Source organism: Pristiophorus japonicus, chromosome 3 (assembly GCF_044704955.1).
Source record: "Pristiophorus japonicus isolate sPriJap1 chromosome 3, sPriJap1.hap1, whole genome shotgun sequence".
In the NCBI taxonomy this organism is placed as follows: Eukaryota; Metazoa; Chordata; class Chondrichthyes; family Pristiophoridae; genus Pristiophorus; species Pristiophorus japonicus.
Window position 1 is genome coordinate 221267864 of NC_091979.1, and position 25737 is coordinate 221293600.

The following is a 25737-nucleotide window of genomic DNA, read 5'->3' on the forward strand; positions in this document are numbered from 1 at the left end:
AGCGACAGCCGTTGAGGCCCGATTCCGCCCGCTGCCGGCAGGTCCTTCAGCGGCCACCATTTTCGGTTATGCAGCAGTGCTGCCGGTGTGTGTGCTCGCTATCATTATGCAGATTGTGACGTCAGTGAGTGTGCAACAAAATCTGCCATTTTGGAGTGCGCCACTTCACTTACCAGCCTGTCTTATTTGTGACCAGCTGAGCAAGAGTTAAGAAGCAGGAAGAAGGCCCCAGCAGCGGTATTTAAAGAGATCATCAGCAACATCTTGCAGCTGACATAGTTCTTCAGTTTGACTGGCTCTGTGCAACTTTCTGCAACTCCAGCAGCTTTATTAACTTCTGTCAAGGTTCTAAGGTCACAGGGAGTGTTGGGGCAAGAGGAGAATGCCTTCATTCTTATTTAAAGGCTTCTGCTTACAACACTTCTCACAGTAAAGGGGACTTTACTGGCAGTCTCCCTCGCGCTCGAGTATTTTCGGGAGGGGGAGTGGGTGCGGAAGCAGTGAAGAAGAGAAGATGCACACAGAGGGAGGAGGAGGGCCAGGAGGGCTCTCACAGGGGTCTTCAGAGAGCAGTTCTCTTGTATCCACTGAGGAGAAGTGTATTAGGAGGTTCCGCTTCAGCAAGGAGGTTATCACAGAACTCTGCCACCTCCTGCAACCATCCTGCAGCCTCAGAGCAGGGCAACCACGGCTCTCCCAGTGGCCCTCAATTTCTCCGCCAGCAGATCCTTCCAGCCTGCAGCGGGAGACATAGCTAACATTTCTCAGTTCGCCATCCATCGCCACATCTGGACGGTCACTGAGGCTCTCTACACCAGGAGAAGGGACTACGTCTTCATCTCTATGAGCAGAGAGAAGTAGGATGAGCGTGCATTTGGCTTTGCCGGCTTCCCCACAGTGCAGGGTGCCATCAACTGCACTCGCGTGGATTTGGGCACCGCATAACAACCCTGAGCTCTTCCATAACTGCAAAGGATATCACTCACTTAATGTGCAGTTGGTGTGCGACCACGCCCAGCACATCCTGATGGTCAATGCCCACTATCCTGGCATTGACCATCAGTCATGATACCTTCATCCTGTATCAGCCCAGTGTGCCAGCTATCTTCCAGTAACAAAATCAAACCGAAGGTGGCTGCTTGGAGACCAGGGCTATCCGCTCTGCACCTGGCTGATGACTCCCCTCCACAACCTCAACACTCGTGCCCAGCATTCATATAATGAGAGCCATGCTGTCACAAGGAACAACATCGAGAAACCATCGGGCTCCTGAAGCAATGGTTCCACTGTCTTGACCGTTTCGGAGGAGCCCTCCAGTACTCAGCTGAGTGCATGTCCCATTTTGTGGTGGTCTGCTGCATGCTTCACAACTTGGCCATTATGGGGGTGCAGCCATTGTCAGCAGGGATTGCAGGACCACCTCAGAAAAAGGACGAGGAAGAGGAGGAGGATGAGGGGAAGGGAGGAGGCAGGCAGCAAATTCCCCTTCGGCATGGGCTATCCGTGAACATCTCATCAGACTCCAATTACAGTGAATGAAACCCAAGATCCTCATTGCTCCCCACATTCTCATCAACCACATCCCCATCATACCATCCCTATGTCATGCAATATCATAGCATTCTCCTAGGCACAAAGCTGAAACGAGAACCATCACAAAACAAAGATTCCAAACAAAATTAATAAGCTTAGCAATAATCAATTCACAAATACTGCCCTTTGCTGCTCTGGTGCTCCCCCAGTGATTGCTGCATGGCTGGTGGAAGGCTGCTGAGTTTCTGTGGGGGCGACTTCAGATGGCCCTCGAGCAGCTCTGGGACTAGAAGAGCCGACTTTAGACTGCACCACCACAGCATGGGCAGTAGCAGTCTGGGCTGGCTGGCTGACAGGCAATGGCAATGGTGGGGTGGCAGTTTTGGGAACAGGAATGCTGTTATCCTGAGAAAGGATAGCAGGTTCCTGCTCCACAGATACATTCCACTCACCCGAGGCAGCACCTCAGCATTCCTAGCAATCTTTAAAAAATTTATTCGTTCCTGGGATGTGGTCGACACTGGCAAGGCCAGCATTTATTGCCCTTCCCTAATTGCCCTTGAGAAGGTGGTGGTGAGTCGCCTTCTTGAACCACAGCAATCCGTGTGGTGAAGATACTCCAATAGTGCTGTTAGAGAGGGTGTTCCAGGATTTTGACCCAGCGACGATGAAGGAACAGTAATATACTTCCAAGTCAGGATGGTGTGTAACTTTGAGGGGAACTTTCAGATGATGGTGCTCCCATGCTCCTGCTGCCCTTGTCCTTCTAGGTTGTAGAGGTGGTGGGTTTGGGGGTGTTGTCGAAGAAGCCTTGGCGAGTTGCTGCAGTGCATCTTGTAGATGATACACACTGCAGCCACGGTGCGCCAGGGGTGGAGCGAGTGAATGTTAAAGGTGGTGGATGGGGTACTAATTAAGCGGGCTGCTTTGTCCTGGATAGTGTCAAGCTTCTTAAGTGTTGTTGGAGCTGCACTCATCCAGGCAAGTGGAGAGTAATCCATCACACTCCTGACTTGTGCCTTGTAGATGTTTGAAAGGATTTGGGGAGTCAGGAGGTGAGACACTCGCCACAGAATACCCAGCCTCTGATATTGCAGCCATAATATTTATTTGGCTGGTCCAGCTAAGGTTCTGGTCAATGGTGACCCCCAGGATGTTGATGGTGAGGGATTCGGCAATGGTAATGCCGTTGAATATCAAGGGGAGGTGTTTAGACTCTCGCTTGTTGGAAATAGCCATTGTCTGGCACTTGTGTGGCGCGAATGTTACTTGCCACTAATAAGCCCAAGCCTGAATGTCAACCAGGTCTTGCTGCATGTGAGCACGGACTGCTTCATTTTCTGAGGATTTACGAATGGCACTGAACACTGTGCAGTCATCAGCGAACATCTCCACTTCTGACCTTATGATGGAGGGAAGGTCATTGATGAAGCAGCTGAAGATGGATGGGCTTAGGACACTGCCCTCAGGAACTCCTGCAGCGATGTCCTGGGACTAGGATGATTGACCTCCAACAATCACAACAATCTTCCTTTGTGCTAGGTATGACTCCAGCCAGTAGAGAGTTTTCACCCTGATTCCCATTGGCTTCAATTTTACTAGGGATCCTTGATGCTACACTCGGTCCAATGCTGCCTTGATGTCAAGGGCAGTCACTTTTCCCTCACCTCTGGAATTCTGCTCTTTTGTCCATGTTTGGACCAAGGCTGTAATGAAGTCTGGAGCCGGGTGCTCCTGATGGAACCCAAACTGAGCATTGGTGAGCAGGTTATTGGTTAGTCATCATCATCATAGACATTTTGTAGGCCCAAACCTGTAGTTAAAGCTGGTCGGAGGCTCACCGCCGTTGAGATCACCAGGGGTCGGTTGGAGCAGCTGAGTCGGCCAGTGGGGAGCGAGAAGCAAGGGTCCAGCTGGAGGGACTTGGCAGCAGGGAGGTTGGCCTGGAAAGTAAACCAAGGTTGGGGGATGGAGAATGGGCAGTGGGCCCTTGCAGCACAGGATTTTAGTGATTTAGGGGTAAGTAAAATATTTTGGGGGGGTTGAAGTTAGGGCCAGAAGGGGTTTAGACAGTGAGGGGAGGAAGGTTTGAGGGAGAAAGAGGTGGAGGATGGCAGCAGATGGTCAGAGGAAGGTTTGTTCGGGGAGAGTTCCCTAGGGAGCTGCTATCCAATCCGTCATCTTGGTTTCAGCCAGTAGGAACCTGTTCAACCCTCGTCGCCTCCAGGCCAGATCCAAGACCGTCCCATCCTTTGTCATTGATCTACAGTACGCGAATGATGCTTGTGTCTGCGCACATTCAGAGGCGGAACTCCAAGTCATAGTCAACATCTTCACCGAGGCATACGAAAGCATGTGCCTTACACTAAACATCCGTAAGACAAAGGTCCTCCACCAACCTGACCCCACCACACAGCACTGCCCCCCAGTCATCAAGATCCACGGCACGGCCCTGGACAATGTGGATCACTTTCCATACCTTGGAAGCCTATTATCAGCAAGGGCAGTCATCGACGAGGAGATTCAACACCGCCTCCAGTGTGCCAGCTCAGCCTTTGGCCACCTGAGGAAGAGAGTGTTCGAAGATCAGGCCCTCAAATCTAGCACCAAGTTTATGGTCTACAGGGCTGTAGTGATACCCGCCCTCCTGTATGGCTCAGAGACGTGGACCATATTCAGTAGACACCTCAAATCGCTGGAGATATACCACCAACAATGCCTCCGCAAAATCCTGCAAATTCCGTGGGAGGACAGACGCACCAACTTAAGTGTCCTAGATCGGGCCAACAGCCCCAGCATCGAAGCACTGACCACACTCGACCAGCTCCGTTGGGCGGGCCACATTGTTCGCATGCCTGACACAAGACCCCCAAAGCAAGCGCTCTACTCGGAACTCCTACATGGTAAGCGAGCCCAAGGTGGGCAGAGGAAACGTTTCAAGGACACCCTCAAAGCCTCCTTGATAAAATGCAACATCCCCACCGACACCTGGGAGTCCCTGGCCAAAGACCGCCCTAAGTGGAGGAAGTGCATCCAGGAGGGCACCGACCATCTCAAGTCTCATCGACGAGAGCATGCAGAAAGCAAGCGCAGGCAGCAGAAAGAACATGCGGCAAACCCGTCCCACCTAACCTTTCCTTCAATGACTGTCCCACTTGTGACAGAGACTGTAATTCCCGTATTTGAGTGCCCAGCGTTGATTTTGTTGTGGCATTGCTTCTGTTGCCATCGTCGCTTTGGGGTTATGTTAATGTTGATGACTGAACGGATTAGGCGATGGTCCGTCTAGCAGTTGTCAGCTCCTGTCATGGCGCAGGTGATGCGAACATCCTTGCAATCCCTCGCTCGAACAATGACGCAATCGAGCAGGTGCCAGTGCTTGGAGCAAGGGTGTTGCCACGATGCGTTGTACTTGTCCTTATGGCAGAACAAGGTGTTGGTGATGAGGAGTTTATGTTCTAGGCATTTTGTCAGGAGCAGAGTACTGCTGGAGTTGGTTTTCCCTGTCCCCTCTCTGCCGATCACGCCTCTCCAGAGGTCTGTGTCCTTACCGACTCTGGTGTTGAAGTCACCGAGGAGGATCAGTTTGTCGTCCCGAGACAGGGATTGTTCAAGGTTGGAGTAGAATACCTCTTTGTCCTCATCTGTTGCGTAAAGTGTTGGGGCATATGAACTGATAACTGTGGCGCACTGGTTCCGGGATAGGGTGAGCCGGAAAGTCATGAGACGTTTGCTAATCCCGCAGCAGGAGTCTCTGAGGCGGTCAACCAGCTCGTTCTTGATGGCAAAATCAACTCCATGGAGGTGGCGTACTTCTGGTTTACCTTTCCAGAACAGGTGTAACCTCCACCTTGTTCTTTGAGCTGGCCTTCCCCTGCCCCGTGTAATGTCTGTAAGCTTGTAATGTTTGTAGCTCCACACTGTGGATGTGGACATATTGTGTACTGCAAGTGCAGGGTTAATAATAAACAGAACCAGGCAGATTTCCGGGGGACTTCCGAGAGAGCTGCCTGCCATGTTAGGAACTGTGTGTGCAGTGCTCTGTGAATATATCACATTTGGCGACGAGGATGGGATTTTTCGGATGATTTAAAGCTAAAATTTTGTTGGTGAAGGATTCAGCCAGCCGACAGAGAGACTTTGGAAGTTTCTGTCTTTGGAAAAAAGCTACAAAATCCGAGGTAAAATATAGCACACGGTGTGAAGAGCTAGAGATTAAAATGGCAGCACCCGCAGGGGTAATCGGACATTTGGGTGAATAAAGACACGCGACCGGGAACGTTTTAAAGCATATGTGGATCGGCTAGAAATGTATTTCATTGCAAATAACATAATCGAAGTTCCAGACAATGCAGTCCAGAATCGGGCTGTGTTGGAACGTAAGAAAGCAATCTTCTTATCGGAGGCAGGTCCGGCATTATATGACACTCTTGTAAATCTGCTTGTGCCTGACGAGCGAAAGGACACAGCGCTTAAAGAGATTTTAACGAAGCTGGAGCAGCGCTATAAACCCAAACCATTAGAAATTGCTGAAAGCTATAGTTTCGGGATTCGGAATCAAAAGGCTGACTAATGTATCAGTGATTACACCGTAGCATTAAAAAAGCTATTAATGCACTGTAATTTTGGAAACTTTCAAAACCGAGCATTATGGGATAATTTTGTTTGTGGGGTGAAAAATGATCCGATCAGAAGGAAGTTATTGACGACGGAGGTAAATCACCTGCAGGTTCAAAGTAAAAGGCGGTGGGGGCCCAAAGTCTCAGAAACTGGAAATTCTAACAGAGCGTCGAAGTCGTGCTATAGGTACCTGGGACAATACATTGTTCAAAGTTGTCCATACGTGAAGGCAGAGTGTTTCTTCTGCAGAAAGACTGGGCATCTTGTGAAGGCATGCCGACTGAAGGGTAAACCAGATTTTAAAGCTTTGAGTCCAGCGTTCAAAGCTATGAGTAGAAATCCTAAGAAACTACATAGCATGGAAGAACAACAACAGGATGAGGAGATGTTAGAATTACACGTCATCAGGAGCACGAGGTTAACGGACAGCGATTGGGAAAGCATCAAAATCCACATAGATGTTGCGGGATTCAAGAAACCAATGGAAATTGACACGGGTGCATCTGTGAGTGTAGTACAGGAGTCACTGTACTGTGACAAATTGCGTGATTTCCAACTGGAGAATTCCAAGATAGAGCTGCGAGGCTACTCGGGAGAGAAAATTGCTGTGGTAGGTCGTATCACCGTACTGGTGAAATATAAAGTTCAATTTCAGAACTTGCCTCTAATAGTAGTGAAAGGAGACAAGCCTGCCTTACTAGGAAGAAATTGGTTGAGCTCACTGGAGCTGGATTGGAGTAAGATTTTCTGTGTGGAAGCGAGATTTTCATCAACGGATGAGGTTATCAAGAACTATCCGAAGGTGTTCTGCGAAATGGGCAGTCCGATTCAAGGCTTCAAGGCGAGTGTCAGGGTATAGAAGGACGCTAGATCGGTTTACTACAAGCCACGTCCCGTACCATATGCACTCAAGGAGAAAGTTGAGCAAGAACTCAAAAGACTAGAGACTGAGAACATTATTTGTAAGATAGATCGATGTAATTGGGCTACACCCATTGTTGTTGTACCTAAGTCCGATGGTAAGGTAAGATTGTGTGGTGATTATAAGGTAACCGTAAACCAGGTTCTAGAGGATAATGTCCCCAATACATTGCCGAATATAGAAGATTTGTTCACAACACTGACAGGTGGTCAGATCGTCTCAAAACTGGATCTTACAAATGCCTACTTACAGCTTGAACTAGATGAGGAGTCCAAGTCATGTTTGACTATAAATACTCATCTAGGCCTATATCAATTTAATAGACTACCGTTTGGAGTGTCTTCCGCTTCTGCCATATTCCAAGGGGTGATGAACCAGATTTTGCAAGGTATTGAAGGGATAGTATGTTATTTGGATGACATATTAATTTCAGCACCAAATAGGCAAATTCATAATAAAATATTGAATGATGTCCTCAAATGGCTAGAGAAGCACAGAGTACAAGTGTCTGCTCGTAAGTGTGAGTTATTTAAAAACTCAGTGGAGTACTTAGGGTACAGAGTAGACAAAGATGGTTTATATCCAACCCTGGAAAAATTGGATGCAACTAGAAATGCACCCACTCCCAGGAATGTCACTGAACTTCGTTCATTCTTGGGTCTTTTGAACTATTATGGGAAGTTTCTACGAAATTTGGCTACAGTATTACATCCACTGAATGAACTTTTGAAAAAACAGGTCCATTGGAAGTGGTCAAAAGAATGCGATACAGCATTCAAGGAGTGTAAAAGCAAATTGGTAGAGAGCACCATGTTAGTTCACTATGACATATCTAAGGAGATTATGCTAGCATGTGATGCCTCTCCATATGGAGTTGGGGCAGTAATGTTAGATCCAAATCCAAGGAAATGGCAGTTGTCATTGGATCACAAATTGGCTAATTTTTTGATTACATATCGAAATACTCCTCATACAACTACTGGTAGAACACCAGCAGAGTTGTTTCTCAAACGACAGCCACGAACCAGACTCTCGTTGTTAAAACCAAATTTGGCACAGTCTGTAGAAGAGACACAATTAAGTCAGAAAGAGAATCATGATAGAGGTAGAGTAAAAGAGAGAAGTGTGAAATTAAACCAGAAGGTGAGAGTGAAGAACCATCACCATAAATGGTTAAAGTGGTTACCAGGAAGAGTGGTGAAGATATGTGGTCCTCGCACATATTTGGTAAAGATATTTGATAATGGACAGGTTAGGTTTGTTCATATTGATCATATTTTACCTACAGACATGGAAGGAGTTGAAGGTGGGAATGATTCAATTATTTCTGACTCATCAGATAGTTTTGATATATCAGTAGCAAATCCTAAATCCAATGTACTGGAAACAAATCCAAGAGAAAATCTGAATGAAAGTCTGAGTCCGAGTCAGGAAAACAAAGAGCCTGAAGTTAGAGTGAGTTCAAATGAAAATCAAGGAAATTCCGTGGAGGAAAACGTTCCTCAGGATGAGCCTCGAATGAGTGTGAAATCGACACCATGTTTGGAAGGTTCTGTTCGAGAGCGAAGGTATCCTCTTCGAAACAGAAGACAAGTGGTAAAGTTAAATTTGTAAATATGGAAAAAAATAAGTTTATATCTTGTGTTATGTATAAACATGAAAATTATGTATGATGTTTATTATGATGGCTTCTTCATTAAGGAGGGAGAAGTGTAATGTCTGTAAGCTTGTAATGTTTGTAGCTCCACACTATGGATGTGGACGTATTGTGTACTGCAAGTGCAGGGTTAATAATAAACAGAACCAGGCAGATTTCCAGGGGACTTCTGAGAGAGCTGCCTGCCATGTTAGGAGCTGTGTGTGATGTGCTCTGTGAATATATCACACCCCGCTTAGGACGGCGATGTCGGCGTTGAAGCGTCTAAGTACCCAGACAACGATTGCGGTGCGGCGTTCCAGTCTGTCGCTGTTGGAATTGTCCATGAGGGTCCTGACGTTCCAGGTCCCGAACTTCATTTTGAAGGGTGGAAGATGCCTGTGCATGAATTCTTTTAACATGGGTTGGCCGTTGTACATTGGCTACCGCACGGGCTTAGCAGAGCAAGGTCGTGGTCCAGTGGCAAGGGGGTCCAAGACAACTGGAGACCAGGCACGACTGTATGGGCCTAGTTGCTTACGGCGGGGTGCAAGCTTACTATTGATTAGTAAGTGCCTCTTGATAGGACTGTCAACGACACCTTCCATCACTTTGCTGATGATTAAGAGTAGACTGATGGAGCGGTAATTGGCCAGATTGGATTTGTCCTGCTTTTTGTGGACAGAACATACCTGGACAGTTTTCCACATTGTCGGATAGGTGCCAGTGTTGTAGCTGTACTGGAGTAGTTTGGCTAGAGGCGCAGCTAGTTCTGGAGCACAAGTCTACAGCACGACAGCCGGGATGTTGTCGGGGCCCAGAGCTTTTGCTGTATCCAGTGCGCTCAGCTGCTTCTTGATATCACGCGGAATGAATCTAATTGGCTGAAGACTGGCTTTTATGATGGTGGGGATCTCAGTAGGAGGCCGATATGGATCATCCATTTGACACTTCTGGCTGAAGATGGTTGCAAACGCTTCAGCCTTGTCTTTTGCTCTTGTGTGCTCGGTTCCGCCATCATTAAGGATGGGGTATTTATGGAGCCTCCTCCTCTTGTTAGTTGTTTAATGGTCCACTACCATTCACGACTGGATGTGGCAGGACTGCAGCGCTTTGATCTGATCCGTTGATTGTGGGATCGCTTAGCTCTGTTTATAGCATGCTACTTCCGCTGCTTAGCATACATGAAGTCCTGTGTTGCAGCTTCCCCAGGTTGACACCTCATTTTTAGGAACACCTGGTGCTACTCCTGGCATGCTCTTCTATACTCCCCATTGATCCAGGGTTGGTCCCCTGGCTTGATGGTAATGGTAGAGTGAGGGATATGCCGGGCCATGAGGTTACAGATTGTGGTGGAATACAATTCTGCTGCTGCTCATGAATGCCCAGTTTTTAGCTGCTAGATCGGTGCTGAATCTATCCATTTAGCACAGTGGTAGTGCCACACAACATGATGGAGGGTATCTTTAGTGTGAAGACGGGACTTCATCTTCACAATGACTATGCAGTGATCACTGCTACCAATGCTGTCATGGACAGATGCATCTGCGACAGGTAGATTGGTGAGGATGAAGTCAAGTAGGGTTTTCCCTCATGTTGGTTCTCTCACCACTTACTGCAGGCCCAGTCTGGCAGCTATGAAACATAGAAACAAAAACATAGAAAATAGGTGCAGGAGTAGGACATTCGACCCTTCGAGCCTGCACCACCATTCAATATGATCATGGCTGATCATGCAACTTTAATACCCCATTCCTGCTTTCTCTCCATACCCCCTGATCCCTTTAGCCGTAAGGGCCACACCTAACTCCCTTTTGAATATATCTAATGAACTGGTCTCAACAACTTTCTGTGGTAGAGAATTCCACAGGTTCACAATTCTCTGAGTGAAGAAGTTTCTCCTCATCTCGGTCCTAAATGGCTTACCCCTTATCCTTAGACTGTGACCCCTGGTTCTGGACTTCCCCAACATCGGGAACATTCTTCCTGCATCTAACCTGTCCAATCCCGTCATAATTTTATATGTTTCCATGAGATCCCCTCTCATTCTTCTAAATTCCAGTAAATATAAGTCTAGACGATCCAGTCTTTCTTCAGTCAGTCCTGCCATCCTGAGAATCAGTCTGGTGAACCTTCAGGACTTGGCTAGCTCGGTCAGTCGTGGTGCTATTGAGCTACTCTTGGTGATGGGCATTGAAGCCCCCTTCCCAGAACACATTCTAAGCCCTTGCTATTCTCTCTGCTTCTTCCAAGTGGTGTTCTACAGGAAGAGTACTGATAAATCAGCTGAGGGAGGGTGGTAGGTGGTAATCAGCAGGAGGTTTCCTTGCCCATGCTTGACCTGAAACCATGAGACTTCATGGGGTCCGGTATCATTGCTAAGAACTCCCAGGGCCACTCCCTCCTGACTGTATACCATGGTGCTGCCACCCCTAGTGGATCTATCCTGCTGGTGGGACAGGAGATACCCAGGGATGGTGATGGAGGAGTTTGGGATGTTAGCTGAAAAGTATGATTCTGTGAGTATGACTATATCTAGCAGCTTGACTAGTCTGTGGGGCAGCTCTCCCAATTTTGACACAAGTCCCCATATGTTAGTAAGAAGGACTTTGCAGAGTCGACTGGCCATTGTCATGTCAGAAACCGGTGCCGAAGTTGATGGCGGGTGGTCCGTCTGGTTTTATTCTTATTGTTTATTGCAGTGGGTTTTTACAACTGAGTGGCTTGCTAGGCCATTTCAGAGGGCAGTTAAGAGTCAATCACATTGCTGTTGGTCTGGAGTCACATGTAGGCCAGACCAGATAAGAACAGCGCATTTCCTTCCCTAAAGGACATTAGTGAACCAGATGGGTTTTTATGACAATCTGGAAGATTCATGGTCACCATTACTGATACTAGCTTTTTATTCCAGACTTATTTAATTAACTGAATTTAAATTCTCCAGCTGCCGTGGTGGGACTTGAACTTTTGTCTCCAGATCGTTAGTTCAGCCCTCTGTATTACTAGTCCTGTAACTTAACCACTAATCTGTTGGGTGATAGATTGTTGTCTGGTGTGACACCCTGCAAGCCTCGTTGGAGAAAGGGAAATGTGTGAGTGAGTGTGGTGCAATTTGTTTGGGTGATGTGCCTGCTATAACCGTCAGTGTGTGCAATGTGTGTGCGAGTGTTGCAGCGGTGGTAAGGATGTGAGGGTGAAGCTATGATTGTGAGGTCTGAGTGGTGAAAAGTAGAGATTGTTGGTAGGTGAATGCTGGGAATGTGCAGACATGCTTAGAGGCCCACCTATTCCAGGGGCGCCGGCAGTTCACAAGCACCCCTGGGATCACATGGGCCGGCCCAACCAATCAACGATGGGGATCCCCATTCATGCTTATGAATGTACAGAAACCCCATAAGCATTAATGGGGATTACATCATAAATACATTTAACATAACAAATAAATAAAAAGAACATTACATATTTAAAATGAATTTAAAATACACTATAATTAAGCATTTAAAACAAAAATGTAATTAAAAAAAAGAAAGTGAAATGTTTTAAAGGGGCTAAAATAACCGTACATTGTTTTACATGTGTTTTAATGTTTAAACGAATAAACATTTTTTTTAAATGTTTTTTAAAACTCTTACGCTGGTAAAAGCAGACCTTACGCCTTCGAACAACATACATAAAAACTTAGGCCTTTTCCCCATTTCCAATCTTTTTTATAACTAATAAACAAAAGTATTTTAAAGAAAAATAAAGAAGCACTTTTTTAAAATGCGATTTTCCTCCCAGGATTACTCGCTGCAGTGTCCTGGAGACTCCAGGGCAATTCTTGGACAGTTGGCAAACCTACTCCCTCTCTATAATCTAAATTAACAACACTTTAACTAAAACACAAAGCTAATAACACCTTCAAACAACTTACCTAAAGTTCCTTACTCTGTTGCAGGTTGTGAAGATGATGATTGTGGTTGTTCTGACCTTTGCCATTTGCTGGCTGCCGTACCACTTGTATTTTATCCTCGGGAGTTTCAAGCAGGATATCTATTTCGAAACATACATACAGCAGGTGTACCTGGGAATATTCTGGCTTGCGATGAGCTCCACCATGTACAACCCTATCATTTACTGCTGCCTTAACAAACGGTGAGTGCAACAGACAGATAGGCAACAGATTGACAAGCCGCCAGACAGACCAGCAGAAGCTGATAAGGGTGGGCAGGGCTGACAGACAGATGGGGACAGGCAGATGGGGACAGACAGACAGACAGGCAGATGGGGTCAGACAGACAGACAGGCAGATGGGGACAGACAAACAGACAGGCAGATGGGGACAGACAGACAGGCAGATGGGGACAGACAGGCAGGCAGGCAGATGGGGACAGACAGACAGGCAGATGGGAACAGACAGACAGATGGGGTCAGACAGACAGGCAGATGGGGACAGACAGACAGACAGGCAGATGGGGACGGACAGACAGGCAGATGGACACAGACAGACAGACAGGCAGATGGGGACAGACAGACAGATGGGGACAGACAGACAGACAGGCAGATGGGGACAGACAGACAGATGGGGACAGACAGACAGGCAGATGGGGGCAGACAGGCAGATGGGGACAGACAGGCAAGTGGGGACAGACAGACAGGCAGAGGGGGACAGACAGACAGATGGGGACAGACAGACAGACAGGCAGATGGGGACAGACAGATAGATGGGGACAGACAGACAGGCAGGCAGATGGGGACAGACAGACAGATGGGAACAGACAGACAGATGGGGACAGACAGACAGACAGGCAGATGGGGACAGACAGACAGATGGGGACAGACAGACAGACAGACAGATGGGGACAGACAGACAGATGGGGACAGACAGACAAACAGACAGATGGGGACATACAGACAGATGGGGACAGACAGACAGGCAGGCAGATGGGGACAGACAGACAGGCAGATGGGGACAGATAGGCAGGTGGGGACAGACAGACAGGCAGATGGGGACAGATAGGCAGGTGGGGACAGACAGACAGGCAGATGGGGACAGACAGACAGGCAGATGGGGACAGATAGGCAGGTGGGGACAGACAGACAGGCAGGTGGGGACAGACAGACAGAGGCAACAACAACAACAACAGTGCAGAGGGGCAGGCAGACAGGTAGACGGGGCAACAACTGCAACAAAATCTTGCATTTTTACAGCACCTTTAATGGAGTAAAAAGTCCAAGGCGGTCCACAGGAGCGTTATCAAACCAAATTTGACACCGAACCACAGAAGAAGATATTCAACAGATGATTAAAAGCTTGGTCAAAGAGGTAGATTTTAAGGAGCGCCTTAAAGGAGGAAATGTTTAAGGAGGGAATTCCAGAGCTTAGGGCCGAGGCAGCTGAAGGCATGCACAAGAGGCTAGAATTGGAGGAGCGCAGAGATCTCGGAGGGGCTGTATGGCTGGATAAAGTTACAGAGATAGGGAGGAGCGAGGCCATGGAGGGATTTAAAAACAAGGATGAGAATTTTAAATTTGAGGTGCTGCTGGACCGGGAGCCAATGTAGGTCAGTAAGCACAGGGGTGATGACTGAGCAGAACTTAGTGCAAGTTAGGACATAGGCAGCCGAGTTTTGGATGAGCTCAAGTTTATGGAGGGTGGAAGATGAGAGGCCGCCAAAGAGTATGTTTGAATAGTCGAGTCGAGAAGGAACAAAGGCATGGAAGATGGTTTCAACAGCAGATGAGCTGAGGCAGGGGCGAGGGGGGGAGCAGAGGGAGGGAAGGGGGAGGGAAGGGGAGAAGGGGGAGGGAAGGGGGAGAAGGGGGAGGGATGAGGGAGAAGGGGAGGGATGGGGGAGAAGGGGGAGGGGAGGAGAAGGGGAGGGGGAGAAGGGGGGAGGGGGGGAGAAGGGGGAGAAAGCAGATGGGGGGAAAGGAGATGGGGGGAAAGGAGATGGGAGAAAGGAGATTGGGGGGGGGAAGGAGATTGGGGGGGGTGGGGGGGAAGGAGATTGGGGGGGGTGGGGGGGAAGGAGAAGGGGGAGGGAGGCTGAACGGGCCCGTCCCCAGCACCAGATTTACAGGTAGGTGGCGTTGGGTCGGGGCGGGGGGGTGTTGGGAGGGAGGTCGGTTCGGTTCGGGTCGGGGGGAGGGAGGTCAGGTCGGATCCAGTCCGGAGGCCGGGGGGGGAGCGGGTGTCGGGTCCGGTCCGGCGGGGGGGGGGGGGGAGCGGGTGTCGGGAACTGGTCCGGCGGGGGAGGGGGGAGCGGGTGTCGGGTCCGGTCCGGCGGGGGAGGGGGGAGCGGGTGTCGGGAACTGGTCCGGGGGCGGGGGGCGGGGAAAGCGGGTGTCGGGTCCGGTCCGGCGGGGGGGGGGGGAGCGGGTGTCGGGAACTGGTCCGGGGGCGGGGGGCGGGGAAAGCGGGTGTCGGGTCCGGTCCGGCGGGGGGGGGGGGGAGCGGGTGTCAGGAAACGGTCCGGGGGGGGGGGGGAGGGGGGGAGGGGGGGGAGTGGGTGTCGGGTCCGGTCCGGGGAGGGGGGGGGGGAGCGGGTGTCGGGTCCGGTCTGGAGACGGGAAGCGGGAGTCGAGTCGGGTCGGGAGGAAGCAGGAGCTGGCCGTGGGAGGAGCCTTATTCACGCAGCCCCAGTGAGGCCATTTGGCCAGGGCTAGGGGCTCCGTGCTTCGGGCCCCTCCCACACAGTTTTGGGCGCCTGGAGCTACTGCACTTGCGCGCCCACTGTAGCACGCATGTGCAGAGGTCCCGGCACTGTTTTCAGCGCAGGGACCTGGCTCCGCCCCCTACAGCTCGTGCTGCGCTGCGCCGAGGGCCAGAGGACCTGCAGGGAGATGGAGAATACGGAGGATTTTTTTAGGCTCACTTTGTTGCGCGAAAAACGGGCGTCCAGGTCGGGACTGCGCCGTTCTAGGTGTGGCTCGAAACTTGGGCTCAATAAACTGATGAACAAGAGAATGCGGAGTCAGGGGACAAGTAGCAGAATGGATAGTTAGCTGGCTTCAAGACAGAAAGCAGAAAGTAGGGGTAAAAGGTAACTATTCACAGTGGCAGAAGGTGGTCCCATAAGAATCAGTGCTGGGACCACTGTTGTTAACAATTTATATTAACAATTTAGACTTTGGAATCAAAAACACAATTTCTAAATTTGCGGATGACACCAAATTTTGGGGGAGGAGTTGTCAATACTGCAACAAATTACAGGAGGTCATTAATTAACTTGCCAAATGGGCATATAATTGGCAAATTAAGTTCAACACAGATAAATGTGAGGTATTCATTTTAGTAGGAAGAATAGGGAGGTCACTTATTACTTGGAGGATGCGAGTCGAGGTGGGGTAGAGGAACAAAGGGATCTCGGAGTACAAATACACAAATCGCTAAACGTTGCAAGACCATAAAAAAGCAAACCAAGCATTTGGGTTCATTCCTAGAGGAATAGAATTGAAAAGTAGGGAAGTTATGCTAAACCTGTATCGAACCTTGGTTAGACCACACTTAGAGTTCTGGTTGCCATATTATAAAAATGATCAATCATCATAGGCGTTCCCTCGAACGAGGATGACTTGCTTCCACACGAGTTCACAGGTGTTTCAATGAAGGACCTGATGTTCCAGTCCTGAACTCCAGTTGAGTGGGTGGAAGGTGCCTGTACATGAATTTTTTTAACGTGTGGTGACCATTGCACACCAGCCACCACACGGGCTTGACAGAGCTAGACCTTTATCCAGTGGCAAGCGTTAACCAGGACGACTGGAGACCTGCTCTGCTGCATGGACCTAGCGCGCACACATCGCAGTGTGGGCTGGCTCGTGCTGGCCCTGGGCCCTCGGCTCTTCTGGGCCCCGTACCCTCATTTGTCTCACCTCCGCCACAATCTCTTGCCTCTCCTCCGCCAAACATTCGCCTCACCTCCGCCGCGATCTCACACTGCTCCTCCAGAGGGTGCAGAGAAGATTTACAAGGATGATACCAGAAATGCGAGGGTATACATATCAGGAAAGAATGAAAAGGCTGGGTCCCTTTTCCCTTGAAAAAAGAAGGCTGAGGGGGTGACCTAATAAAATTATGTCAGGTTTTGAAAGAGTGGATACAGAAAGAATGATTCCTCTTGTGGGGAAGAGCATAACGAGAGGCCATCAATATAAGATAGTCACTAAGAAATCCACTAGGGAATTGAGAAGAAAATTCTTTACCCAAAGTGTTGTGAGAATATGGAACTCACTACCTCAGGGAGTGGATGAAGCGAATAGTATAGATGCATTTAAGGGGAGGCTAGACAAGCATATGAGGGAGAAGGAAATAGAGGGTTATGCTGAGAGATTTAGATGAGGAAAGATGGGAGGAGGCTTGAGTGGAACATAAACGCCGGCATGGACTGGTTGGGCCGAATGGCCTGTTTCTGTGTCGTATATCCTACGTAAATAGGCAGTCTTAGTGATGGTGTGGATATTCTCATCTCGGGGTCAAATACGACCCCAAGGTTATAAAGTCTGGTTCAGTCTCAGACAGTGACCAAGGAGAGGGGTGGAGTCAGTGGCTAGGTTATGGCGGAGACTGAAGACAATGGCTTCGGTCTTCCGAATATTTAGTTGGAGGAAATTTCTGCTCATTCAGCATTGAATGTCGGACAAGCAGTGTGACAAATCAGGTGTAGTGGAGAGGTTGAGAGAAGTGGTGAGGTAGAGCTGGGTGTCATCAGCGTACATGTGGAGTCTAACATTGTGTTTTCAGATGATCTGGCCGACGGTCAGCATATAAATGAGAAATAGGAGGGGGCCAAGGATAGATCCTGAGGTAATGATGTAGGAGCGGGAAGAAAAGCAATTGCAGATAATTCTCAAGCTACGACTGGATAAATAAGAATGGAACCAGACGAAGGCAGTCCAACTTAGTTGGATGACGGTTGGAGAGGCGTTGGAGGAGGATGGTCTGGTCAACCATGTCACAGGCTGCAGACAGATTGAGAAGGATGAGGAAGGATAGTTTATTATGGTAACAGCCATATAAGATGTCATTTGTGCCTTTGATAAGGACCATTTCAGTTTTGTGGCAGGGCGGAAACCTGATTGGAGGTGTTCAAACATGGAGTTGCAGGAAAGAAGGGCACAGATTTGGGAGGCGACAATACATTCAAGAACCTTGGGGAGGAAGGGGAGGATGGAGATGGGGTGATTGTTTGCAAAGACAGAGGGGACAAGGGTTGTTTTTTTCAGGAGATGAGGGCAGATTTGAAGGGTAGGGGGACAGTAGCTGAGGAGAGGGAACCGTTAACAATATCTACTAACATAGAGGCCAGGAGGGGAGTTGGGTGGTCATCATTTTGGTGGGAATAGGGTCGTGGGAGCAGGAGGTGGGTAGTCAGGCAGGCAGAGAAAAACAAATATAAACAGTCAAACACAGTCAACTAAATAGACAGAGGCCAAAAACCAGACACAGACTGACAGGCATACAGATGCCAGGCACAGAAAGATAGACAGGCAGATAGACAGACATCAGGCAGACATATAGAGACAGACAGAAAGACGGTTAATTTTCTTTTGCAGTTTGGAATGTTAGAGTAATGTGAGTCCAGTGTTGCAGGGTGAAGCACCAGAGAGAGGCACCGGGCGTGTTCCAACAATATCCCCTTGGTCAGATGCTGAGTGTGGCAAGCAGAGGCACACTGGCTAATAGATCACTGAGATACCCAGCACCCAGAGCCTAAGGGGAGAATGTGACTGGAAATGAGAGAGTAATATAGACTGAAAACAGTAGACCTGGAGATCCACTAGGTTCTTGTGGAAATTTCCTCCACAAATATCAAGCAGAATACTAAAAAAAATAACTGCACAAGCCCAATAAATCCCCCAGGCACTTTACTCAAAGCAGAAATATATACCTATACCACTGAAGTGATCTCTAACACAAAGCTCAGTGGGTAAGGACAGCTCCACCGACCTACACAGACCAGAACATGATCTCAGCCAAGGCGACATGCCACCTCAGCATCCCTGGGCTAGAGGGGGGGAAATCAGTCCGTGATTCCACCTGGAGCGTGCAGGTGTGTCTGTCATGTGGAGATAGAATCGGGACACCCACTTTTGATTTAATAGATTGCACACGCTTACTGTCTCGCACATGGAGAAAGGCCAGTTGGATGAGTTAGTGAAAGGAACTTTGGGTGTTGGTGTATGTTTCATTTTTAGCCCAGTTGTTGATGTAGTTGTCATTGTGATGCAATGATAATGAGACTCCCATAACCAGGAGCTTTTACTCCAACTGGGAGCACATGGAATTGGAGGCAACCTAGGGTTGGGAATTGGGACATGAGTAGGGAATTGGTTAGGAGGTAGGAAACCGAGAGTAAAGATAATGGGTGTGTACTCCAATTAGAAGGATATGACTAGTGGTGTCCCCCAGGGACCTGCGCTGGGGCTTCAGCTTTTCACTCTCTATCAATGACTTAGATGAACGAATAGAGAGTTGTATGTCCAAGTTTGCTGACGGCACTAAGTTATGTGGCACAGCAAGTAGTGTAGATGGGAGCAAGCACTGGCAGATGGAATTCAATGTGGGGAAGTGTGAGGTCATCTACTTTGGACCAAAGAAAGATAAAACATAGTATTTTCTAAATGGTGAGAAGCTAGGAACTGTGGATGAGCAGAGGTTTAGGGGCCCATGTGCAGAAATCACAAAAATCTAGTGGATAGGTACAAAAAAATAATGTAAAAGGCTAATGGAATACAAAAAGATGGAAATCGTGTTACAGCTGGATAAAGCTCTGGTTAGACCCCATCTGGAGAACTGCGATCAGTTCTGGGCACCGGGCCTCAGGAAGGATGTATTGGCCTTGGAGGGGGTACAGTGCAGATTCACCAGAATGAGCCCGGGGCTAAAAGGGTTAAATTATAAGGGCAGATTGCACAGACTAGGTTTCTATTTCCTTGAGTGTAAAAGATTAAGGGGTGATCTAATTGAGGTGTTATAGTGATTAAAGTATTTGATAGGGTGGATAGAGAGAAACTATTTCCTCTGGTGGGTGGAGGAGTACAGAACAAGGGAGCATAACCTTAAAATTAGAGCTAGGCCATTCAGGGGTGATATCAGGAAGCATTTCTTTACACAAAGGGCAGTGGAAATCTGGAACTCTCTCCCCAAAAAGCTGTTGAGGCTAGGGGTCAATTGAAAATTTCAAAACTGAGATTTAGATTTTTGTTAGGTAAGGGTGGTAAGGATTACAGAACCAAGGTGGGTAGATGGAGTTGAGATATAGATCAGCCATGATCGAATTGAATGGTGGAACAGGCTCAAAGGGCTGAGTGACTGCTCCTGTACCAATGTTCCTAACCCTTTTATCACCAGATAAATGGTTCGTATCACAAGCTGAGATTATTACACAGCTAAGGGGGTTCTGTGAAATTTCCCAGTAATGTTTTCCAAGCCCAGGGACACACTTTAAAAATTAAGAAGTTAGGAACACAGGAATTGCTGGATGAAAAAAAAACAAGGTCCATCTAGTTCATCATCTACCATCCTGGTAGCCAACAAAGAATGACTAAAAAAATGATTAAGAAAGGGAAGATAGACTATGAAAGTAAACTAGCACAAAATATAAAAACAGATAGCAAGAATTTCTATAAGTATATAAAAAGGAAAAGAGTGGCTAAAGTAAATGTTGGTCCCCTCGAGGACAAGACCGGGGAATTAGTAATGGGGAACATGGAGATGGCAGAAACTCTGAACAAATATTTTGTATCAGTCTTTACGATAGCAGACACTAACAGTATTCTAACAGTGGGTAGTCAAGGGGCTATAGGGGGGGAGGAACTTAACACAATCACAATCATTAAGGAGGTGGTACTCAGTAAGATAATAGGACTAAAGGCAGATAAATCCCTTGTACCTGATGGCTTGCATCCTAGGGTCTTAAGAGAAGTAGCGGCAGGGATTATGGATGCATTGGTTGTAATTTACCAAAATTCCCTGGAATCTGGGGAGGTCCCAGCAGATTGGAAAACTGCAAATGTAATGCCCCTGTTTAAAAAAGGAGGCAGACAAAAAGCCAGAAACTATACACCAGTTAGCCGAACATCTGTGGCTGGGAAAATGTTGGAGTCCATTATTAAAGAAGCAGTAGCAGGACATTTGGAAAAGTAAAATTCGGTCAGGCAGAGTCAGCATGGATTTATGAAGGGGAAGTCGTGTTTGACAAATTTGTTGGAATGAGGATGTAAAGAACAGGGTGGATAAAGAGGAACCAGTGGATGTGGTGTATTTGGACTTCCATAAGGCATTTGACAAGGTGCCACATAAAAGGTTACTGCACAAGATAAAAGTTCACGGGGTTGGGAGTAATATATTAGCATGGATAAAAGTTCGGCTAACTAACAGAAAACAGAGAGTCGGGATAAATGGTTCATTCTCTGGCTGGCAACCAGTAACTAGTGGGGTGCCGCAGGGATCAGTGCTGGGACCCCAACTATTTACGATCTATATTAACGACTTATAAGAAGAGACTGAGTGTAACGTAACCAAATTTGCTGACGATACAAAGATGGGAGGAAAAGCAATGTGTGAGGAGGACACAAAAAAATCTGCAAAAGGACATAGACAGGCTAAGTGAGTGGGCAAAAATTTGGCAGATGGAGTATAATGTTGGAAAGTGTGAGGTCATGCACTTTGGCAGAAAAAAATCAAAGAGCCAGTTATTATTTAAATGGAGAGAGATTGCAAAGTACTGCAGTACAGCGGGACCTGGGGGTACTTGTGCATGAACACAAAAGGATAATATGCAGGTACAGCAAGTGATCAGGAAGCCAATGGAATCTTGGCCTTGATTGCAAAGGGGATGGAGTATAAAATCAGGGAAGTCTTGCTACAGTTATACAGGGTATTGATGAAGCCACACCTGGAATACTGCGTGCAGTTTTGGTTTCCATATTTATGAAATTATATACTTGCTTTGGAGGCAGTTCAGAGAAGATTCACTAGGTTGATTCCGGGGATGAGGGGGTTGACTTATGAGGAAAGGTTGAGTAAGTTGGGCCTCTACTCATTGGAATTCAGAAGAAAGAGAGGTGATCTCATCAAAACATATAAGATTGTGAGGGGGCTTGACAAGGTGGATGCAGAGAGGATGTTTACACAGATGGGGGAGACTAGAAGTAGAGGGCATGATCTTAGAATAAGGGCCGCCCATTTAAAACTGAGATGAGGAGAAATTTCTTCTCTCAGAGGGTTGTGAATCTGTGGAAGCTGGGACATTGAATAAATTCAAGACAGAAATAGTTTCTTAAATGATAAGAGGATAAGTGGTTATGGGGAGCGGGCAGGGAAGTGGAGCTGAGTCCATGATCAGATCAGCCATGATCTTATTGAATGGCGGAGCAGGCTCGAGAGGCCATATGGCCTACTCCTGCTCCTATTTCTTATGTTCTTATGATACGATGATAATGGAATTGCTGCCTAATCAGAGCAATCAATCTTCCCTCCACAACTACCAACCTCACAGTTCCCCAATACCGCACAGCCCGCTTCTGCCTCCTTCCCAAGATCCACAAACAGGACTGCCCAGGTAGACCCATTGTTTCAGCCTGTTCTTGCCCTACGGAACTTATTTCTTCCTATCTGGACTATTTTTTCTCCCCTTGTCCACTCTCTTCCCACCAACATCTGCAACAAAAACTCTCCCCTTTTTAATTTTTATTTTGTTTCTCTTTGTTTCCCATGGCAGCTGGTAATCATTCTGCCATTCACACCCGATCTAGACTCACCTTTTGTTTCCTAACTTGTGCTATTACCATCTCAATTTGGCCAATCATCCCCTTTGTCTCTTAAATCTCTGTGTCCTTCCACCCTATCACAGACCTTCCCTTTTGTTCTTTCCACCCCCCCCCTTTCAAGGCCCCAGCACTTACTTAAGAATCTGTTAATTTCAAACATTTGCCAGTTCTGACGAAGGGTCATCGACCTGAAATACTAACTCTGTTTCTCTCCACAGATGCTGCCTGACCTGCTGAGATTTCCAGCATTTTCTGTTTTTGTTTCAGATTCCAGCATCTGCAGCATTTTGCTTTAGAATCAATCTCTATTGATTAGTCTACACAGACATGAGGCGAGGAAAACCCTAGTGGTGAAGAGTTTTGGGAACTATTGGTCCAAAATCACCTGCTCCTCCCAAACACTCACCATGTCACGTCTCAGATTACTCACATACTGCACCCTAAATTAGGAGTAAGAAGAGAATTCAGGAAGAACTTCAAAGGGCAATCAAGTTATGGAATAAGTTCCCAGGGAAGGAAATGAAGTGGACAGTGTAAATGGGATTGAGACAATTGACGAGATGGGATTGGGATGATGGGCTGCACTGGGGGTTATGTGGTAATATTGTAAAGTGTTCATGAGGTTTGGCATTTCTACCAAATTCCTGGACGTGTTCAAGCATTGGGTGAGAGTAGTGTTTTTCTAACGGTGGGACTAATCTGTGAAAAGGTATGAGGGTTTTGGGTCCCACTAAACATTCTTCTGTTGTGAGTTCTCAGATTTCGCATCGGATTCAAGAGAGCTTTCCGTTGGTGCCCTTTTGTGTACGTCAGTAGATACGATCAACAGGAGCTAACGACAGCAACGAGCTTCCGAATGACTAGTAGCAGCACTTACACCTCAAGTAGAATGGAGACAACGGTGATTAGTCGTATCGATTCCAATTACGATGAAAATGAAGAGACAAAGGGAGAATTCATCAGCTCTGGAACTGTTCTTTGATCACCATCTCATCCTGTATTGCTATCCTTCAGAGACAAGGGGCAATAATTTGAGACACAGTTCCACACTCATCAGAACTGTAGAGAAACAGACATTGAGCCCAGGCTCCCAATTCTCCGATCCTGACGCCCAATTCTTTGATCCCGGCTTCCGATTTTCCGATCCAAGTTCCCGCTTCTCCGATGCTGGCTCCTAATTCTTTGATCCAGGCTCCTGATTCTCCAATCCCGATTCCCAATTTTCCAATCCTGGTTCCCGATTCTCCGATCCTGGCTCGTGATTCGGGGACCCTGGTTCCTGAATCTTCGATCCCGGCTCCCGATTCGCCCGTCCTGGTTCCTGGTTCTCTGATCCCGTCTCTCAATTCTCTGATCCTGGACCTGAATCTTCAATCCTGGTTCGCAGTAATTTGGGCTCCTCACAGAGCTGATCACACACTGTGTACATTAGGCTCGAACTGCAGAGCCTGCCAACAATCACTTTAGACAGCTGAATATGTCGGGAATCCACTGAATCCCCGGCACTATAACTTTCATTCGCGTGTCTACTATTTGGGGCTTTCACTTACATTCTTTTCTGTACATTCCTGAAGATAAGATGTGTAAATACAGGATAAAGAAAGTAAAGAAAGAACTTGTATTTCTATAGCGTCTTTCATGACCTCAGGAGCGAGTTACAACCAATGAAGTACTTTGAAGTGTAGTCACTGGTGTATTAAGTAAGGATATAAATGTGATTGTAATAAGAATCCGTTCATCATACAGGACAGTTTGAATTGTGTGTCAATTGGGGATGTGATTTATAATTGGAATTAATGTGACATTTTATCATATAAAAATAACCTTGTTAAAATGTAAGATGAATCATATTTTAAAGTTACATTCAGTGATGACATTGGTCTATTGTTTTTGTTTCAGTTTTGATACACTCATAATAAAGGATGAAACTGAGTACTGTGAACAATGAGTAAGTGTGCCCTTAGGTCCTTTAATAAGACTCCAGAGTGCAGGTACCTCGTGGGTGGCCTGCTTATAAACAGTGCTCCCAAGGGATGCTGGGATCCCTTGGGACTCCAACAGGTAGGCCCTCTGGTGGTGGTGTGATACAGGTTGCCAAGGGTTAATCCCGGTCGGCTGCTTCCCGCGGGCGATCGACTGAAAAAGTTAAAAAAGATGCGCACTTACATGTTCCTGCCACACCCTCGAGAGATCCCGGTCCTGAGGCCTCCACTCACTGCACGGCGGAGCACGTGCACGTCGGGATGGACGTAAGTTGGAGCTGCAGTCACGTGGCTCTCGGCAGCCAATTCAAGTTCAATATTTTCTCTTTCATAATAATGAGAACTCCATAAGAGCACCCAAAACACTAATAAAAAAATAGAAAAAAATACACCACATATTTAACATTCATTTAAATTAAAGTTATTTATGTCTTATAAAAAATATATATTTTTCCAATTTTTAAAAAAGTTTTTAAATTATGGTTTAAAATAAACTTACCTTAGTGGGCAGGGTTTTTAACAATGAAATGTGCTTTTTAAATTTTATTTTACAATGTTTTTGTGTGTTTTAAATCTCTTACACCTGTAAAAGTAGGCTATGTGCCTGCTTTTATCAGGCGCGAGAGTTTTCAGGACATTCGCTGGGTGAGATATGGGTAAATACCGCAATTTTGCCCTTGCAAATGTCCTGGCTCCCAAGATATGGATGATCTATCAAGCTGCAGTTTGACAGATCGGAAAAGCCGGTTTTCAGTGCATGCACATTGTACGGACCCGGGACGGGGGGGCCGGGATTTACAGGCCAATATTATGAATGAGAAATCCGCACCCCAAACACCTAAACACTTTATAAAAAAAATTAAAAACACCTCACATATTTAACAATAATTTAAATTAAAGTTAATGAAATATGTTAGAAAAAAAAATTTGGGGGAGATTTTTTTTAAGTGTTGTAATTAGGTTTTAAAATAAACTTACCGAAAAGGACAGGGTTTTTAACATAAAAATGCGTTTTTAAATTTTATTTTTATGTTGTTTATATGTTTTAAAACTCTTACATTAGTAAAAGTAGGCTATACTCCTGCTTTTACCAGGCGCAAGAGTTTAAAGAACATTCGCTGGGCAAGAGATGGGCAAATAGTGCAATCTTGCCCATGCGAATGTCCTTCTCCTGAAGATGCGGAGCTAAGCCTTGGCAGATCGAAAAATTTGGTTTTCGGCGCATGCGCATCATGTGCCGAAAACCGGCTTTTGCGGGGCCTTCCCGGGTCCTTAGACATTCCATACAG

General features: G+C 47.0%; 1 protein-coding gene across 1 annotated transcript in view; it reads left to right on the plus strand.

The window, feature by feature from the left end:
• Positions 1-24264, plus strand: part of tacr2 (tachykinin receptor 2) — a 163328-nt gene extending 139064 nt beyond the window's left edge. The window contains exons 4-5 of the mRNA XM_070876300.1: positions 12649-12845; positions 23226-24264. Coding sequence (XP_070732401.1) covers positions 12649-12845; positions 23226-23448 — 420 coding nt within the window. The 3' untranslated portion in view covers positions 23449-24264. The remainder of the gene's footprint in view (positions 1-12648; positions 12846-23225) is intronic.
• Positions 24265-25737: the final 1473 nt, after the last annotated feature.